The sequence below is a fragment of the Hippocampus comes genome, unplaced genomic scaffold (genome assembly GCF_001891065.2).
Source record: "Hippocampus comes isolate QL1 unplaced genomic scaffold, H_comes_QL1_v1.1 scaffold68, whole genome shotgun sequence".
NCBI classification, from domain to species: Eukaryota; Metazoa; Chordata; class Actinopteri; order Syngnathiformes; family Syngnathidae; genus Hippocampus; species Hippocampus comes.
In genome coordinates, this window is record NW_017805625.1 from 6,156,142 (window position 1) to 6,176,801 (window position 20,660).

At 42.6% G+C, this 20,660-nt stretch overlaps 1 protein-coding gene across 1 annotated transcript; it reads left to right on the forward strand.

Moving 5' to 3' along the window:
- The first annotated feature begins 1,568 nt into the window (after nucleotides 1–1,568).
- LOC109522575 (extended synaptotagmin-1-like) lies at nucleotides 1,569–20,236 on the forward strand. The gene is made up of 49 exons (XM_019881259.1): nucleotides 1,569–1,650; nucleotides 1,739–2,114; nucleotides 3,138–3,179; nucleotides 5,351–5,485; nucleotides 5,578–5,651; nucleotides 6,331–6,403; nucleotides 6,494–6,583; nucleotides 6,757–6,812; nucleotides 7,550–7,670; nucleotides 7,753–7,929; nucleotides 8,107–8,189; nucleotides 8,360–8,408; nucleotides 8,781–8,870; nucleotides 8,975–9,070; nucleotides 9,416–9,487; nucleotides 9,575–9,661; nucleotides 10,081–10,230; nucleotides 10,311–10,421; nucleotides 10,503–10,679; nucleotides 10,764–10,849; nucleotides 10,933–10,981; nucleotides 11,288–11,377; nucleotides 11,458–11,553; nucleotides 11,660–11,731; nucleotides 11,833–11,919; nucleotides 12,424–12,570; nucleotides 12,648–12,739; nucleotides 12,825–12,999; nucleotides 13,341–13,517; nucleotides 13,779–13,861; nucleotides 13,951–13,999; nucleotides 14,078–14,167; nucleotides 14,451–14,546; nucleotides 15,334–15,405; nucleotides 15,648–15,734; nucleotides 15,806–15,952; nucleotides 16,141–16,253; nucleotides 16,325–16,412; nucleotides 16,485–16,570; nucleotides 16,655–16,772; nucleotides 17,664–17,840; nucleotides 18,148–18,230; nucleotides 18,320–18,368; nucleotides 18,466–18,555; nucleotides 18,810–18,905; nucleotides 18,989–19,060; nucleotides 19,157–19,243; nucleotides 19,354–19,500; nucleotides 19,602–20,236. Exons 2-49 carry the CDS (start codon nucleotides 1,758–1,760, stop codon nucleotides 19,659–19,661), a joined length of 5,001 nt encoding a protein of 1,666 aa, XP_019736818.1. The 5' UTR covers nucleotides 1,569–1,650; nucleotides 1,739–1,757; the 3' UTR covers nucleotides 19,662–20,236.
- Nucleotides 20,237–20,660: the final 424 nt, after the last annotated feature.

Here is a 20,660-nt window from a genome sequence, read left to right on the forward strand (position 1 = left end):
CTGAAACTACTTTTCACGTGTGTTCTTTTCTGATTGAATGTTTTTCTATTGCGGGTCAGGTTAAACCTGTTTCACCCACCAGAGGGCAGTAGAGACACTATTGGCCCTATACAGTACTGTAATGCCCTTCAATAGCGGAGAGAAGGATGCACGCAGTCGCAGATACAATTCGTCGGTATTTAATAAACAAGTAAGGCAGTAAACACACGCATTCAAAGGAGTTGCTGTTAGCCACAACTCACGCCCATGCGCTCTACACTCAGACTGACTACCGGAGCCAATCTTCCCCCAACCTGGCTCCTCCCCTTTCTATGACGTCACACCAATACAGGAAACAGATACTACAGTACTGTCTGCTCATGATGCAATGGACTTGAGTTTTTTTCCTGATAATTATGACTAATGTACACGTAAATATTTTTGTTGAAAGGTGAATATCGAGTTTATGTTCACGCCTGCACTAGACCCATCGTGGGTTGCGTAAAAAACATTTAAGATCTGAAAAAAGACAATGCAAGTGAGTACTGTACCGTCTTTCTCCCGGGGCATGCGCGCACACACAAAATAAATACAGTAGTGTGAACACCAGGAGCAAAGCATTCTTCCAACTCTTTGCCTATTGAGTTTAAAGGGTGGGGTCACGTTGTATAAACTTGGTATAATACTTTCTACTTACACAGTTTATCCGTGCGTGACTGAACAAACCTGAATCAAGTAATGTCCATTATTTGATGCTTATAACAAACTGGTTGTAGGAGGGGTTTTACGTTTAAATTAGGAAGCGACACAATTGTGTGTGTATTCCTACCGAGGTGCCTTAAAGAAATGTTCGCTTTATTTTTAACGCGTCTTTTGTGGTTTGACAGGCAAAATTTGGAGATCATACGATGCAACGGTGCAATTCTCTCCGAATGCACCAGTTTTGCGTCTGAAGCTACGCATGAACATTACCAAGTCGAGAATTCTTGTCGAGTGTTCCGGCTACCCGAAGCATTATAATATGCATTGAGTGAATTTTAAAACATAGCTCCAAACTGCAGACGGTCGCCCAAGTGGTTTTAGCATGGTTTGGTTCAGTCCTGGGACCAGTAAGGAGTCAAGGATGCATATTTCATTCCAGTGGGCGTGTTTTCGTCGAGATAACGGGAATGGTAAAGAGAGAGAGCACAACTCAGAGCGACTTGTGCAAAACCTACCGCAAAACCACCACAACCAGGCGGATTTAGCAGTCGCCTTAAATATGCATTTCGGACCTTAAATGAATTACAGCGACAATCTGGATATTTGTACTTGAACGATTGCCTGACGCATTGAGGTAAATGTCGGCGGATTAAGTCGGTAAAAAAACGCTCTTTAACGGCTATTTTTGTTTAAGACGTTGTTTATTACGGCATTCATCCGTCAGTTCAAAGACTTAAGGGAGAATGCAGAGTGAAGTGGAGCCGAAAGTCGCCGAGGGTTCGGGCCCAGAAAAGCCCGAAATGAGCGCGCCGAGTCACGGAAGCGAAGTACACCATCATCCCCCGGCCCAGGTGTTGAATACAGCAGGCGGGCAGTTTAGCAGTCGCATTAAATATGCATTTCGGACCTTAAATGAATTACAGCGACAATCTGGATATTTGTACTTGAACGATTGCCTGACGCATTGAGGTAAATGTCGGCGGATTAAGTCGGCAAAAAAAACGCTCTTTAACGGCTATTTTTGTTTAAGACGTTTATTACGGCATTCATCCGTCAGTTCAAAGACTTAAGGGAAAATGCAGAGTGAAGTGGAGCCGAAAGTCGCCGAGGGTTCGGGCCCAGAAAAGCCCGAAATGAGCGCGCCGAGTCACGGAAGCGAAGTACAACCTCATCCCCCAGCCCAGGGGATTAATGCCGTGGCGGTGCTGTGGACTTTTGGGAAGTGCCTGGGCGCTTTGCTGCCCGTCTACCTGGCTGGCTACTACCGGGTCAGCACTAGCCTGCTGGTTTGCGGTATGATGGTGTACACGGGATGGAAGCACGCTCGCGAGGCCAAAGAAGAGAGGCTCAGGTCGGCCATGCAACTGCTCGGCGACGAACAGGAGTTCGGCAGCTTGAAAATGTCCAAAATAAAGCGAGATCTCCCTGCGTGGGTAAGACGTGTCCCCCTCACATATCAGTTTTATTGAATTGCACGACATACACCAGCAAAACAAAAACAACACGCAGAGAAAACACTCAGGGCAGCCTCACAGCATTTGACTTACTGTGTAGAATAAAACTGTTTGATACTTTTGACATCACTCTCATAATCAAGCGAGCGATTGCAAGATTTTAGAAGTTTTAAATGATTCCTTGACTGAAAGTGGAATCAATGCATCTGCCAGTGCATCCTGACAGCATAAGCCCAAAATGGACATGCAGATTGCCACAAGTTCTTCTGTGAGGCCACACCCAGCCGAGTGAGGTCCTTGTGGATACTTCCCGTCTGAGTGGTTTTCCACGATTGTGTTGGCAAACAGACAGAATGCATGAAGCATACTGAGAAATGATCATGTGCACACGAAGGCTTCTCCTCGGCATATATGAAATGCACAATGACAAAAGTGTTAACTGAGCAGTTCTTTCAGTTACATGACAATGACTTACTCTGTGATAAATATAGCATTTCTTGACAGTATTTTTATTCAGTTGACTTCGTATTAAGAAACACTAAGGTATTAAACGTGATTAATAGAAGCACTGCGGCAACAATGATTAACTTGGGAAATAGATCTGCACCAGTCACTATGTTTGGTGCACCGTCATCTGCAGTGCATTTTTACTGAGAAAGGTTTGTAATACAATTTGCATTTATAAATTCATCCATCTGTTTTCTATAGTGCCAGGGCGAGGGTTGCAGGTGAGCTGGAGCCAAACATAGCAAACTATGGACAGGCATATTACACTGGACTGGTCACCAGCCAATCACAGGGCACTTAGAGGCAAACAAATCATTCACACAAGGACAATTTAAAGACTTAAGTGACACCTTAAATGAAATTCTGCAATTTAAACTTCTTTAAGTCAGTGTTTTTGACTCTTCTATTGGATCTCATTCAACAATGCAAAGTATACTTATGTACCTAAACACAATTTAACCAGCGTATGTCCTTTTTTTTTCTTCTTCACCACAGGTCAACTTTCCAGACGTTGAGAAAGTAGAATGGCTGAATAAGGTAAAAATAATCTGTTTTTTTTTTTTTTTTTAATGGAAGCGCACACGGGAACAAACGCAGCTGCTGTGCTGACTGACGCTTCTGCATCGACACGTGACGCTTGCTTATGGCTGCAGCCATGTTGCAGACAGCGAAGGCGACACCCCCTCTGCTGTTGCAGCCACACAGGCTGTACAGCAAACGCAGCAGCAGTACAGCATTCGTGCCAGTCAACCCCACTCAACATTTCCACTTTACTGCGGCCCTGCTCACAGGAAGGGGGGAGGAGCATCCCCCAACATGAAGAAACTCAAACAGCCGGCTTTGTTCAAAGGCTCTCCCTCCCCTCATTTCCACTTTTGTTGATTATAATGTCATAGAAAAATCACATCAACCAGGCTAATAGGATCACAAGATGTTTGGGGCACACAAAGTGGAGTTTTGAGTGTGCAACTAGTACATGGAGGCCTTCATGTGAGCAGGCATCTGATGACTCATTCTCCACTTATGCCAGTTGTTGCCAACCATTTATGAAAGTCACACAGACCAACACACAAAACAAACTTGCGCCTGCTTCTCATTCTTTCCCCTGTGGGACTAGAATGTGTTTTCATGGCAACAGGAGCAGTCGCACCATGAGTTGAGTTGGTCATGTTTGGTCATAAGGAGTCAGCTGCTTTTTTTTAACGCAAAAGGCCACATGCGCTCAATTTGCCGAGTTAAAACGTACATTTTGCTACCGCCTTTTTTGTTGATTTACTGTTTTTAACACATGCACTGACTTACCGCAACATTAGGACCTCTAAGGAGACTCACTAGCTCTGTCAACAAGTTACACCTTCACAGATTGTAATGCTCAATTTTGAGAGGCATTCACCAAACGGTGTGTTTATTATTGTCGCGAAATGTGCTTTCTGCTCATTTACTCATTTAGCTACAGGACAGTAAAAATATTGGGAAAAAAAAGCTATCTTTATTATGCAATGCACCGTGTCACCATTGTACTGACAATATTTCAATGACCAAAAAATAAAAATAAAGTCAATATTGGTATCTTAGGGTGCCTTTTAGATTTTTTTTTTTTTGCATATATTTATGAATGCACGATAAAAACCTGAAGCGGCATCCTCTGGCTACAAAGCGGAAAGAATTATCGTCGTGATTTCCTGCGTGACCCAGATACACTTTCAGATAGCAGTTGAAATCAAATTCTGACACAGGAAAATACATCGTAGAATATCTCTTGCGCCTGCTTCTCATTCTTTCCCCTGCGGGACTAGAATGTGTTTTCATGGCAACAGGAGCAGTCGCACCATGAGTTGAGTTGGTCATGTTTGGTCATAAGGAGTCAGCTGCTTTTTTTTAACGCAAAAGGCCACATGCGCTCAATTTGCCGAGTTAAAACGTACATTTTGCTACCGCCTTTTTTGTTGATTTACTGTTTTTAACACATGCACTGACTTACCGCAACATTAGGACCTCTAAGGAGACTCACTAGCTCTGTCAACAAGTTACACCTTTACAGATTGTAATGCTCAATTTTGAGAGGCATTCATCGAACGGTGTATTTATTATTGTCGTGAAATGTGCTTTCTGATCATTTACTCATTTAGCTACAGGACAGTGAAAATATTGGGGGAAAAAAGCTATCTTTATGATGCAATGCACCGCGTCACCATTGTACTGACACTATTTCAATGACCAAAAAATAAAAATAAAGTCAATATTGGTATCTTAGGGTGCCTTTTAGATTTTTTTTTTTTTTGCATATATTTATGAATGCACGATAAAAACCTGAAGCGGCATCCTCTGGCTACAAAGCGGAAAGAATTATCGTCGTGATTTCCTGCGTGACCCAGATACACTTTCAGATAGCAGTTGAAATCAAATTCTGACACAGGAAAATACATCGTAGAATATCTCACAAAAGTGATTACACCCCTTAAATTTTTGTCAACATTTGCTATCTTTTTAAAGCATAACACTGGAAAAAATGACAGTTTGCTATAATTTAACATTGGCAGTATACATTGCTGTGAAAATAGTCTTTGCCCCCTTCCTGCTTTCTGTGTTCTTTGCATATTTATCACATAAAAAGATTTCAGTTCCTCAAGCCAATTTTAATATCACACAGAGACTACCCAAGGAAATACAAAATGCACTTTCTAAATGCCAATTGTGTGTTGTTGTAGGTGCTGCAGCAGGTGTGGCCCTTTGTGGGCCAGTACCTGGAGAAGCTCCTGGTGGAGACCATCGCTCCGTCTATCCGAGCCTCAAGCAACCACCTCCAGACGCTCAGTTTCACCAAAGTGGACATGGGCGACAAGGTGACGTCTTTTATTTATTTATTTATTTTTACTTTGATGCTATGATTTAGACCCGTTGAACTTACGTTATTGCGTGTTCTGTTTTCCTGCAGGCCATGAAGGTGGTCGGGATCAAGGCACACACAGAGAATGACAAGCGACAGGTCCTACTTGATCTCTACATCAGGTAAAATGTTACCTCACGCTCTCGGGCAGTTCTGATCACATACCGTATTGGCCCGAATATAAGACGGCCCTGATTATAAGACGATCCCCTCTTTTTCAAGACTCAAGTTTGAAAAAAGACTTTTTGAACACCAAATAAATTTTTATACAGAAAATAATTACAGTACATCTGAAACAAATGATTATAACAATATATTTCAGAGAAAGAGCATGTTATTTTGCCTCATTCAAATCTAAAGTGCAATCACATTCGTCAATGAATGGCTTCTGGTTTTTGAAATGTAAATTACATCATAACTTCTCCTAAGTGGCCGATCTTCGACCCACTTTTCTCCAGATTGTTACTACGTTTCTCCATTTTCTGCTATCTCTTCTATTATTTTCTTCTCTTTTCCTTCTTACCGCTATTTTTTATTTTTCTTCTTCCTGCTACCGCTATTTTTATTTTTATTCTTCGTGGCAGGGGTTCACTTTGGCCTGGGAAGTCGAGTTCAGCATTCGCTTCAATCATATTGGCGCCATCTAGCGTCGTGAATGGGTATAATGTCTAGACCCCTGAATATAAGACGACACCCACTTTTTCAGTCTTATTTCAATGCAAAAAACATCGTCTTATATTCGGGCCAGTACGGTATTTTAAAATGCTCAAAAAAAAAATGTGGGTGACATGTTCCTCTTAGCTACGTTGGCAACGTAGAGATCAATGTGGAAGTAAAGAGATACTTCTGCAAAGCTGGAGTCAAAGGAATACAAGTGAGTCATCGTCATGAGGAGTATTCTGTGCCACGATTGAAGGAATCTCCACGCAGATGTCACATTTCTTTCCCCTCTGTGTCAATGTAGTTGAATGGGATGATGCGAGTCATTCTGGAGCCTCTGATCGGAGACGTGCCCATTGTGGGTGCAGTCACCATGTTCTTCATCCGCAGACCTGTAGGTTCATCTATCTGCATTCACCTTTTATTTGTCCTTTTCTTGTTGCATACCCCTCCCCCAAGCCTCTCTTGTGAGTATTGTGGCTTCGTATTGTTCGACTATTGACTCCCATCTTGATTGATTTGCAATATTTGTTTACATCTCTCATATATTTATTTATGTTGTCCCAGAAACTGGATATCAACTGGACTGGACTGACTAATCTGTTGGATATTCCTGGACTGAAGTGAGTCATGCTCGGCCTTATCTCGTTCTCACAATATTAAAAATGAGAAATAGCTTGATTTAGCCGGGCAAATAAGATTACTTCAGTGATATGTTTCTACTGGCTATTTAACCCGACCTATGATGATGATGATGATGATTATTATTAATTATTATTTTTTATTAATATTATTATTGGGGCGGCCCGGTGGTCCAGTGGTTAGCGCGTCGGCCTCACAGTGCAGAGGAACCGGGTTCAATTCCAGCTGCAGCCTCCCTGAGTGGAGTTTGCATGTTCTCCCCGGGCCTGCGTGGGTTTTCTCCGGGTACCCCGGTTCCCTCCCACATTCCAAAAACATGCTTGGCAGTCTGATCGAACACTCCAAATTGTCCCAAGGTGTGAGTGTGAGTGTGGATGGTTGTTCGTCTCTGTGTGCCCTGCGATTGGCTGGCAACCGGTTCAGGGTGTCCCCCGCCTACTGCCCGAGATAGGCTCTAGCGCCCCCGCGTCCCTTGTGAGGATTAAGCGGATCGGAAAATAAATGAATGAATGAATGAATGTTATTATTCATGCTCACGGAACTTACTATGCATAAAACAAGCAAATTCAACTTCACTAATCTTTGGTTGTGTGTTAATTATGCAGGTGACAGAAACCTTTCTATTGTCAGCTTTTTGACGAGGTAGCTTTTTACCATAATATATTACGATGACATTGTTGTAATGCCAGTGGAACGTTTCCTCCGTTTTTGTCTTCAGCGTCATGTCTGACAGCATGATCATGGATGCCATCGCTTCCTTCTTGGTGCTGCCCAACCGTCTGGTCGTCCCCCTGGTTCCAAACCTGCATTTGGCGCATCTTCGCTCCCCTTTGCCCAGGGTAACGATGCGGTACACAGCAGCAACTCATGACCATACATTCCACATCCGTCGTATCAAACACTGTCCTTGTCTTCCCAAAGGGTGTGGTGCGCATCCACCTCGTGGAGGCCCAGAATCTAGCCGCAAAGGACAGCTACGTGAAAGGGGTTATGGCGGGCTTGTCAGACCCCTACGCCATCTTGCGGGTGGGTCCTCAGATGTTCACATCCCACCACTTTGACAACACAGACTCACCCAAGTGGGGAGAGATGTACGAGGTAAGGAACATGGAGGGCTTACGATTACATTGCAACGTTCACTCGCCGTCATTCCACTCCGGACACATGGGAATGACTTTCAATGTTCCGTTTTCATTCATTCAGTGTGACCCCCACAGCCATTTCCCAACCATTGTGTCTGTATGCATTTCTTTGTACTTGTGTCCGGCGCACCAGGTGATAGTCCATGAAGTGCCTGGTCAGGAACTGGAGGTGGAAGTTTATGACAAAGATCCAGATCAGGATGATTTCCTGGGCAGGTATATGTGTATCATTCATATTCCTCTGTTGTAATTTGTGTTTGTGTGTTTAGTGTCATGCATTTCAAGCTCTGTGTGATGAGATAATCACATATTTGTTTTTCCCCCCAAGGTGGATTCACTGATTTGTTTTATTAATGCCTTCATTTATTTTTTTTTCTTCCACGTAGGACCAAATTGGATTTGGGCATTGTGAAGAAGTCCATCGCTGTTGATAATGTAAGAAAATGCTCATTTTGGTTTTGTTATCATTTTGGAATATTTCCTTATTAATAGCATTAATTTGCGAGGCTTGCTAGGTGGTTGTTTGTCAATAAGATGTTGCATAACTGAAACCTGACCATCACCAAATTTCCCGACAGCCTTTACAAATGTATTTGACACTGTCAGATGAGTACCTGTAGTAAACTAACAATGTTTATAATTATTTATTAATGTAATTAGCAATATACTTGTGGTTTTCGTTACATTCTTAAGTCAACTCTCAGTTCCACTATTGCAAACTCCCAAAAAAATAATTTTAAAAAATAGTTTTGATCCTTTGTAAGATTGTGCAAAGTGGTCTGTCTCATTATGTTCTCGTGTCCTCAGTGGTTCCCTTTGAAAGATACTCCTTCAGGTCGGGTCCATCTTAAACTGGAGTGGTTGGCTTTGATGCCCACCACTGATCGACTCGAACAGGTGAGCTTGTTTTGTGCATCGTATGCCGGATGTCTTGTCTTTTTCTTTTCACTGGAACCACAATGTAGCTAAGAAACTGTCCCTGGAACTCTCTGTCATTCCAGATCCTGAAAAGGAACGAGAGCGTGACCAGTAAGACGGCCGACCCGCCCTCCTCCGCCATTTTGGTGGTCTATCTCGACAAGGCCGAAGCGCTTCCAGTGAGTCAACTCGCTCGCACGGCTCACGGTTGCTTCCTGTGTGGTTACGACGTCGCCGCTCTTTGCCATCTGTCGAGGATTCCACACAGTTGTTCCCGTGGCCTCTAACCCCGCTCGCAGACGAGAGTGAGGCTACTTTTAGCCCCTCCTCCCGTGACAAAATGTGTGGAACACATTGTGGTCTTCATGTAGCTGTTTGCCTCCTTAGATGTGACTCATAGAATGCTTGCTTCCTTGTATACAAGTTGCTGGCGGATTTCCACACTTTTTTTTCTCAATGTTTCTCTCATACAAGTCACATGCTCTATTATTTATTCATTAAAAAACAATATTTCATTTTTGTAGATGAAAAAGGGGAATAAAGAGCCCAACCCCATGGTGCAGTTATCTGTGCAAGACATCACCAGGGAGAGCAAGGTTAACATAAATCACAATGTCAACTATTATGCCGCATTTATTGGTTCTGTGACTCTAACCGCTTCTTCTGTTTGTTATCATTTGAAGACGTGTTACACAACGGTCGATCCAGAGTGGGAAGAAGCATTTACTTTTTTTATCCAGGATCCACGCAAACAGGATATTGACATCCAGGTAACCTTTCATCCGCTGCTTTATCCTCACAGTGTTTAGGTTCAACCTAATGAGATCTAATGCAAGTGACTTTACAAAGGTAATAATTCTGTAATAAGCTGTAATAAGCACTGCCAAGCACAGGGACAATATTTTGATTGCTATTTTGTTGTTGTTGTTGTTAATTAGCCTGTTAGCTCAATGTATTGCAAAAAAACCTACATACATAACCAATTTCCTTGGAGTTAAGTAGAGGGATGGCTTGAATGATACTTTCCGATTATCTTAAGCCAACCTCCCCTAGCTCTGATTTGGGTTATTGAGCCCACCTCATTCTTGTCAGAATATCTTCAATTTCAAGAGATGATGCATGCATAGCACTGATTGAAACCGCGTCGTTCAGAAGCATTGATGATTGTCTTTCAACTGGGTTGAACCAGGTGAAGGATGTTGACCGTGTGCAGACACTGGGCAGCCTGACCATCCCTCTCTCTCGCGTGCTGTCCACTTCTGGCCTCTCTCTGGACCAGTGGTTCCAGTTGGACAACTCTGGATCAGCCAGTCGCATTTATATTAACGCAGTTCTCAGGGTAAATGAACGACTCGTGAATTTGGACCGCGGTTACGCAGCAGAAAAGTCCACGTGAAAGTGTTCTTCCACACGTTGTAGATGCTGTGGCTAGATGAAGAACATATTACATCTGATGTGTCATCTCACCTGGAATCTGGAGGCAAACAGTTACCCCAGGAGACCTCTCCTCACTCCAGCTTTGCCACCGAGGTATCGATAGAGCTGGTCCTGGTCCTACGCGCCGACGTCTCGCCCCTCATTCCGCTAATTCTGTATCACTTGTTTTTGCAGGGCCTGCTCAGAATCCACCTGCTGGCCGGGCAGAACCTTGTTCCCAAAGACAACATGATGGGGGGCATGGTGAAAGGCAAAAGTGACCCTTATGTCAAGATCAATATCGGCGGGGAAACATTCACAAGCGAAGTCATCAAGGCCAATCTCAACCCCACCTGGAATGAGATGTATGAGGTGAATAAATGCCCGGAATCAGTTGAAGGAACCCTTCCACGATCATGGCTTTGATATACAATCAACTTTTTTTTCCTTCCTCAGGTGATTTTGACACAGTTGCCCGGTCAGGAGCTAATTCTGGAGGTGTTGGATAAAGACATGGACATGAAGGATGATTTCATGGGAAGGTAGTGCCATCTTATATGTACTGATGAACATTAAGTGACTAATTAGGGGTGGAAACTAATCTCACTTTGCCCCTCAAATAAAGGCTCAAGATAAATCTCAAGGACATCATTGATTCTCAGTACACTGATCAGGTACGAACGCACAAGTATTAATTTGCTTGGAATTAGGTATGAGTGCCCTCAAACTGCCCGGCAGCCAGTCCAAGGGTGTATGTACCCCGCTTCCCCGCCAGAAGTCAGCTGGGTTAGGCTATTGGGAGTCGTGTGATCCTCATGAAGACCAAATGGATTTGATTTTAGAAAAATAGTAAAAAAAAAATTGAAATCATGAGAGAATAGCTCACACTGGCCCTTATTTTCAGCACACCCGGTTGCAGCGGTATTAAAATGTGTATGTGTGTGTGTGTGTGTGTGTGTGTTTTTTCATTCATGAATCAGTGGTACTCTCTCAATGATGTCAAGTCCGGTCGGGTTCACCTGGTACTGGAATGGGTTCCAACAGTTTCAGAAGCAGACCAAGTGGATCAGGTTTGGTATTTGAAACAGAAACAGTGCCATGGTGAAAATGATAATGATGGCGATTCACTTGCTCTTTTCTGTCCCTTCAGGTCCTTCAGTTCTATTCCAGGCAATCCTACCAGAACAAGGCGGTTCCGTCTGCGGGTCTTCTGTTTGTCTTCATCGAACAGGCTGATGGTTTACCAGTAAGTTTGTGGGACGATGGATCTGTGAAGGAGAATGTAACAGTAAATACACACGTGAACACACATCCTCTTGGTTTATTATTACCCATGATTTCTATATCAACAGGTGAAAAAGAGTGGAAAGGAGCCAAAAGTGGGAGCACAGATAGTTCTTGGAGAAATGTCCCGCAAAACTACCGTAAGACACCCCCCCCCCTCCTCTTTTGGTTGAAAATGCTGTCGAGAGCGCCACAATAACCGATTGAATGACATCCCCGACGTCTTTCATCTCCGCTGCAGGTGTGCGATCGCTCTATATCGCCCGAGTGGAATGAGGCCTTCTGCTTCTTGGTCCGTGACCCCAGAGAGGATATTCTTCTTGTCAAGGTCAGTCAGACAAACAGTAAATCTTTTCAAAAGCAATTCAAGGCATTGGGAAAGTGTTCAATACCCGCTCGGTGGGCTTGTTTGTCATCATCATACGAATCAGTTATGTCATTTTTTTTTTTTTTCATTATACACAAGTTTTTATTTCGTTCTGACTTTTTTTTTTTAATTCTGTTCATTTTAATTGGTTATTAGAGTAGCCTTCTTAGCTTTTAGTTTACGTTTTTTTAAGGCATTTTAATCCTTATTTTATTCCACTAACATGAACATTAATTAGTTAGTTTGCGTTAAGTATAATAACCTTGGTTTGTTGGCACCGTGGCAGAGTTTAGGAAAGAACTGGTTTTCCATCCAGCAATCACTCAACCCCCAATTGATTTGCAGCCAGTTTTTGTTCGCTTGGGCCTTAAAATTCCTAACTGGCAGTTCCACTGCTGCTGATCATGTTGTTCCTCCCACACCGGAGTTACTCGAACTTGAGTGCTAAAATTTATATTTCTCCAGCTCTCCCACAGTTGGACATTGCCCATGGGTTCCTTAGTGGTTCCCATCAAGGAACTGCTGGCTGAGCCTGAGCTGGTCTTGGATCAGTGGTTCCATCTGGACGGAGCCTCTCCCGAGAGTCAGATTCTTCTTCGGGCTGAACTTAAGGTAGGAGAGATTTTATCCGTATAAGTCCTTCAAATATGACGTCTTTCAAAACTTCCTACTGTTTTTCCCGATTGCAGATGCTAGTACCAAGCAAGTGTCCCCGTGCCAGTTTGAAAGAAGCAAAACCCTTTCCCGATCAGCAGAAACGTGAGGGTGTTCTAATCCAAAAGTGAGTCACTCTTGCGTATCCAGAAAGTCTTTATCACAGATTGAATGAATTTTCTCCGCATCTGATACTAAGTGTGTCTTTTTAGGTCAAGTTCAGTGGATCCCCCTGTAGAAACCCTCGTGCCGCAAGTGATGATGCGCGACGAAGTTGATGTAAAAACGCCTGTCGCTGATGTGACGAAAGATACCAACGAAGAAGCATCAAGTCCTGCTGCGGTGAAACCTCCTCATACTTCACCAGACGTTAGCTTTGCCAATGAGGTAATGGCATTAATGACATCATGATTTTATTTTATTTTTTTTAATGGACAAAAGTATTGAGACAAGGAAGTGTGAAAAATAGACGAAAAATGCTTCCCTTTTTTTTCCTGGGATAACTTTCCCAAAATGTTGATGTGTCTGTCGGAATTTTATCTGTCAAAGTCTATCACGCGTTCCTTTATGGACGTTGCTGTCATGCTGAAACAGAAAAGGCCCTTCCTCCAAGTGGTCTCATACATTTAAAAGCCTATAAATGTCCGCATTAAGTTTCAAATGACGCTTGATCCCAATTGATCTTGCGATCGCCTCCGGTGTAAAAATCGCCCTTTTTCTCCCTGTAGGGGCTAATGAGAATCATCCTCATGGAGGCTCAGGATCTGGTCCCCAAGGACAACCTGATGGGGGGTTTGAAGAAGGGCAAGAGTGACCCCTACGCAAAGATCGCCATCGGAGAGACCACATTTAAAAGCAACGTTGTCAAGGAGAATCTCAACCCCGTCTGGAATGAGATGTATCAGGTGCTTAGCATGAGTTGAGATAAAATAGCTTATACTCTGTGTGTTATCTCAATTAAAATGATCTCGATAGCAGTCGAAGCAATCGCTCATTTCAAGTCAGCAGAGCACTTAACTGCTGTGACACGGACTTTGACTAAGAATCCCAACAGGACCTTTTGTTGTTTTGTTTTTATGTCATGTGGATACATTTACAGAATACAAAATCAAAAGGGTTCCTTTCTTTTATATGGGACGGTAATCTACCCTCTGGGTTCCCACCAGGTGGTGATGCGGCCTCAGGCAGGACAGGACGTCCGCGTGGAGCTGTATGACAAAGACATGGACAAAGATGACTTTTTAGGAAGGTGAGGAAGTGATGGAGCAAGTCTGCAAGACCCCTCAGCACACTTCACACACCGTCACACACGCTCAATCACTAAATGACTGTCAACAGGTTTAACGTCAGTATGGCAGACATCATTCGCTCCCAGTACACAGACCAGGTGAGTTAGACACCCAGCTTGCTTTTTTGAAGATGTTGAATTCGTTTTCGCTCAGTAAACGTTTGCCTATTTTTGCAGTGGTACGCTCTGAGTGACGTTAAGTGCGGTCGTGTCCGTCTCATACTTGAGTGGGTCCAAACAGTGTCCCACAATGGCACCCTGGACAAAGTAAGAACATCCTGCTGTGCTCATGCTGCACGTGCAAATACTACAGTGTTATTTCCAGTGCCGATAAAATAAAGCCCTTTTTTTTTTAACTCGTGCTCATGCTGCACGTGCAAATACTACATTGTTATTTCCAACATTGTCAGTGCCGATAAAATAAAGCCCTTTTTTTTTTAACTGTTCTTGATATGTGCCAGGTTTTAACCAATTTTGTCACCTCTGAATCCCCTCCATGACCCATGACAACTATATTATGGATACTGTAAAGTTCTGTGTATTTTTTCAGGTGATGCATCTGCAGTCGTTGCAGTCATTCAAGAACAATACCGTTCCCTCTGCAGCTCTGCTCTTTGTCTATGTGGACAGAGCACACTCATTGCCTGTGAGTCGCCTCTTCACATGACAAAGAGCCTCTCTCAGATAATACAGTATATTCTTTTATGGATGCCCAGTCCACAAGTGCCGAACTGCGAGTATACGTGGGTCCTCTGTATTATAAATAATGGCACCGATGTGAAGAAAAAAAACAGTTTTTGTTTTTTTTGCCATTCCAAAATCCTCATCATTTACGTGAGATACAAATACCTGTTTAGAATCTAATTAGATTTTAGTTGTGTTTTAGTTAGTGCTGTCAGTTTAACGCGTTATTATCGGCATTCATGTAAATCAATTTTAACGGGATTAAGTTTTTTTATCGCGAGATTAATGCGGCACCACATCACAGCGGATGTTACGTTGCGCTAAAATAATAAAATGTGCTCCAAGTTGGAATAGCTGCTCCACGGGAAAAATGTTGATGTAAAATTGAAAATCGAACTTCAGGGAAAAATGTTCATGTAAAATCGAAAATCGAAATTGTTTCAGTAAATATTAGCATTTTGCACAAAGAAAACTGATCCACGATTCAATGTTGATGAGAGCATTAAAATGGGAAAAGAATAGGACAAAACGAAATCAAAGGAAATTTAGAATAGATACAAATGTGTGTTTAATTGCTAAATTATGAGTTAACTATGACATTTATACATTTAGGTGCGATTAAATATTTTTATCATTTGACTGCACTAGTTTTAGTATATAACCAAAAAAATGGGCATGTTGCATACTTATAAACATTTATCTCATAAACACTGTGATGTTTAAAGCAATTTGTTTTCCTTTGCGTCCAGTTTAAGAAAAGTGGCAAGGAGCCAAAGGCTGGGGCTGAGCTTGTTTTTGGCAACACAACCTACAAAACTAAGGTAAAGTCATGTATTATACTAGTATATATATATTTTTTTCTGACCAATAAGTATGTTTAAACTACAGTATTTATTTATTAATTATCAGTGACACGACACAACTTAATTTACCACAGTTAGGTTTCACAGAATTTTATGGGACAAATAAAGCAAAAGATGCTACCACAAGCAAGCTAATACTACGGAGTTAATTGATGTTATCCGTGCCTACTTTAATTGACCGACCTTCTACCCGCGTGAAGGTTTGTGATCGCACAAGGTCCCCTGAGTGGAACGAAGCATTCTATTTTTTGGTCCGTGACCCTACTGAGGAGATGCTCGTCATCAAGGTAAAAATACTCATTGTCTCGAAAGCATACGGTCTCTCGCTAAGTGTACTCTTGCGATATTTTGTCCGTAGTTATCCAGTGCTTGGGACCAGCCGATGGGCTCACTGGTGGTTCCTGTGAAAGAGCTGCTGTCAGAACCTCAGCTGGTCCTGGATGAGTGGTTGCCTCTGGATGGAGCCTTGCCCGAAAGTGAGATCCTACTCAGGGCTGAACTCAAGGTGGGCGAAGATCATCATTTCTCGATCATATTGGTGTCTGTACCGTGCGCTGTGCAGGTCACCCAATTATAAACAGAATAATCCAACATGTTTCGAGTCGTTTACTCTAAAATCATACCCAAACTTATAGCTGTTTCTGCAACACAGAATATTAACTTGTGTCCTTTTTTAAAAATTTTTGCGAACAGATATTGAACCCAAGGATGACTGAATTCCCACAGCCTTGTGGTCTTGCTTCAGTGAAGACAGTCACGGTCGCCACTGAGGAGGAGGAAGATGCCTCAAGGCCGCCATTAGAGGAGTGAGTGTTTTAGCTTGCTTTTCGCAGGCTAAAAGCTAATTATGCTAGCTTAGCCGCGTGTGTTTTGTCAGTCCCGCTATAGTAACTAGCCAGCAGAAGTACCCGGAAGCAGCAGAAGATGAGACAGAATCCTTCACAATTCAGCCCCCCGATGCTACGGTGAGTCTGACTGAGCACATCATTGCTCAGGACGGTTTCGTTTCACCTTCACACGTCACACTTGCGCATCAGTTGGTAGACGATCAAGCAGATGCGGAAGAGCAGCAAACGCCGTTAGACCTTCAAGTTCATCCAGACGACATGGAGAGACAGGATGAGTAAGCTTGTAACATCCACCATTTGATTCCTGACCGCACTTTGAACTCGTTTATGGATGTTTTTAACTTTGTGTGTGTGCGCAGTGCTGGTCTGGATGACCAGGGCCACTTCACAGTGTCCGGTTCTCCCGCTGAGCCCATGAAGCCCAAAGATGATGTTTCTGCACAGCACACAATGCCAAGCCAGAGCTTTGGCACTGAGGTGGGTCCGGTGTAGACGATAATTAGCCAGTCAGATACAGTGATTGTCCTTTTAAATAGTTGTTGAATATCAAATATGAGGTTCCATCGAAGTTGTGTGTCCATGTGCTGTTTAAAAAGAAGACTGCGTTGGCATTTTCGCGACTGCCTTTCCTCATGATGATGAATCAACACCGTGTGGCTTTTTCCAATCACAGTGAATCAACTGGGCCACTTCCAGTTTTCTTGAGCTATTGTGAAACCGCCCTCCGCCCATTGTGTGGATCGGACCTGCATCTTTTCTATGCAAGACAAAAGAAATATTTAAGAGAACTTGGCTTGTTTAAAAAAAGAAAAGAAAACAGCCAACAACAATAACTGTAATCAAGAAAACATTTTTTTAAGAAAAGAGATTCCAGTTATGATCTTCATTCATGCTTTGAGAAGTGTTCATTAACAATGAGTTTTTAATATTTATTTTTAATGTATTTAAACGAATGTGAACAGTCTAGCTTTATTGCTTGAATGCACAGCAGTTATTTTGACTCTAAAATAGTAGGACACATATCAAAATCAAAAATCTATCTCGAACTGCAGCGAGAGGAATTTATTTTCACCCAGTGCATCTCCGTTGCATTAACGGAAACTACCCCCCACCCCTCGGAATCACAATGGCACCGCCCCTCTTTTTGTCATAGGTCATGAACCAGGAAGTAGTCTTGTAACTCATGAACTGAAAGAAATATAGTTTTCATTTCATATTTCTTGGTACTTTTCGTTTTTCTTTTTTTTTACAGTGTTTCTGCATTATATATCATAGCCAAGACAATAATAATAAACATACCACTAATGTTCAGTTATGTATATTTAATTGTATACAGTTTAATCATTGGCTGCTGCGGACTTGTTGCAGGGCTTGCTGAGGATTCACCTGCTGGAGGCCCAGAGCCTGGTTGCCAAGGACAACCTGATGGGGGGCATGGTGAAGGGCAAGAGCGATCCCTACGTCAAGATCAACGTCGGAGGGGTTACGTTCAAGAGCCATGTTGTCAAGGAGAATCTCAACCCAACGTGGAACGAAATGTATGAGGTAAATGTGGATCAACTTTGTCACGAAGCCTCTTTTAAGTCTCCGTCTACAGTATGCTCATTTCAAAGTGTCAGAAATGGGTTAAAAGTAACAATAAGGGTTGATGTTAACTCCTTAATTATGAGATTACTTTATATTTCAGTTAAAATGAATAGTTTATTCAAAGTGATTAAGCCACAAGCCGTTTTTTTCTGCTTCAGCTCATGTTTTGGTTCACGTTTTAATGATTTGGTTGTGTTTCATTTGTTGAGCTTTGCATCGGTGTCATATTAGGCATGCACTTATGTTTTCTGTTTTCCTATTATAGGTGGTTTTAAGCAGTCACGGTGCGCAGGAAATTCAACTTGAAGCCTTCGATAAAGATTTCGATTCTGACGATTTCCTGGGCAGGTTTGTGTCCATTGTGCTCGTAGCAGTATGAGGCTTTAGAATAAATAACAGATGAGAACTGATTAAATGTATGTTGTCATGTCGCTTAGGTTCAGTGTTAAACTCAGTGAGGTTATCAGGTCACAGTACATAGATCAGGTTTGTCAAGTTTTATTATTTTTTGGTATTTTTGTAGCCTATATATTTTTTTCCTCCCTTTCTCTTGCATCCGTAGCTAACGTAACTTGTGTTGCAGTGGTACACTTTGAAGGACGTCAAGTCCGGGCGGCTTCACTTGATCCTGGAGTGGGTTCCGACAGTGTCGCGTTCCGCCCAACTTCACCAGGTTTGGATTTTATTCGGTGACAATGGGAGTCATTCGCTACCGTAACGCGAATGTAATATTTTATGTAGTCAGTGGTCATATCATTAGGCGCAATGAAATATGGTAGAAATGTCATTCCTTCCGTGACCTAAAAAGGATTATCCTATCATGATTATGATTGCGGTTATATTTCACAGCTGCATTGCAAAATAATGGTGCAGGAGTACCAAATGAAAAATTGATTCCGTGCTTAACTTGTTATCTGTGTTGTGCAGGTACTGCAGCTTCAGTCTCTCCAGTCGTTTAAGAACAAAGCCATCCCCTCTGCAGCTTTGCTCTTTGTCCATTTGGAGCGAGCGCACTCTTTACCCGTAAGTCACCGGTTGGCCTCTCCACGCATTCTCAATGACTAACGAAGCGTTGTCATCAGTAAAACGTGTACATTTTTTTCCAGCTGAAGAAAAGTGGAAAGGAGCCCAAAGCGGGAGCCGAGCTTGTTCTTGGCGACACGACCTACAAAACGCAGGTGAGACTCACATTGCGTGATGCAATGTACCCTGAAATGATGAAATGGGCCCCCAAAAATATATTCACCGCCTTTGCTATCGCATTATTTCTCAAGCTATGTGACCGCAGTACCAATCCTCAGTGGGGTGAGTCGTTCTACTTCCTTGTGCACGACCCTCAACACCAGATGCTCGTACTCAAGGTAAGGCCGGTTCCATCATTTATGTTCATTAGGCAGGTCCTTAAAATATTGCGTTACGTTTGCTTTTATATGTTCACCGGTAAGTCGGAATTCATTTGCTCGCATGGCAGTTCTCCAGCGGCTGGGACCAGCCGATGGGTTCTCTGGTGGTTTGCGTAAGGGAGCTACTGGCACAGCCACAGCTCGTCCTGGATCAGTGGTTTCATCTGGATGGGGCGGCACCCGACAGCCAGGTCCTGCTGAGGCTTGAACTCAAGGTGGGAATGAAAACAGTTCAAGCGCACGCATATTCTACTGCAACACACACAGTGGTGTACTAGCGGCCATCTCCTGTTGCTTGTTTTTACTCTTTTAATAGGTTCTGGAGACTAAAATGGTGGAGATGATCACTAGTGGGACTCTGCCTTCTGCGAGATGAAGCAGAGTAACAAAGATGCTGATGACGTCACCACTCAAACACGGCACGGCTGCAGCTTGCACTTGATATCTTCTCCTCTCCATTTTCATGTAACAGACGCCGCTATAGCAGGCTCGCCTGCGCCAAAACGCCCTCAGCTTAGAACTCTTTGTGCTAACTTACGCCGTACGAGTGGGAAGCACTCAAAACGCTCATATAACACAGCCATCAGGCACTAGGTACGGACTAGAGGAGAGCTTGACTTAAATCGAAGAATAATAATAAAAATACGGGAGAATTGACGGAAAAATGAAAAAGCTTGAAAACATGTTACGTCGTGCAAAGAGCAAATACATTTTGTTCACTTCAAAACGCCACTTCAGTGTTAGCAACCTGCTATCCGACTTAAAACACAGCACCTTGCTTGCTTGGGTTTGATGTTGCCTCTTCAATATATATTTTTTATAAGATTGCATTTTTTTCTTGTTTTTGCATCAGTTGAATGCAGTTTCAGTTGTGTATATTTGCGACGATTACACAAGTATTTTTTTGTGTGTGTTGGAAGATGGATATTAAAATATATATTGTGCACATCATTTCTTTGGAGGAGTTTTTGAATTTCAGACTCACTCATTGGCCACATTAGGTACCCCAGAGACAGGAACAAACAGACCAAAAAAAAAAAAAAAAAGCCTCATACTGTGATACTAATATACAGTACTGTGACTCAGCCCTACAGTATACTACAACAACGGTAGGTGTAATCATTTTTTTGTTGTTGCAGATTTGGAAAGACATGTAGGACAAACCCAGTAACTGAATAATATAAAAATTTTGAGTGGGTTGAATTTTGTGGGGAAAAAAGCATCAAACGAGTTCTTGCACTTCACGATGGTTTGCTGATCAGGAATTTGCGCTTATAGCCACTAGATGGTGCTAAAGTACTCTCGCTTTTTTTTCTTTTCTCTTTATTCTTTTGCTGTTTTTTCTTTTTTTATTCTATCGCTTTTTTTCTTTTTA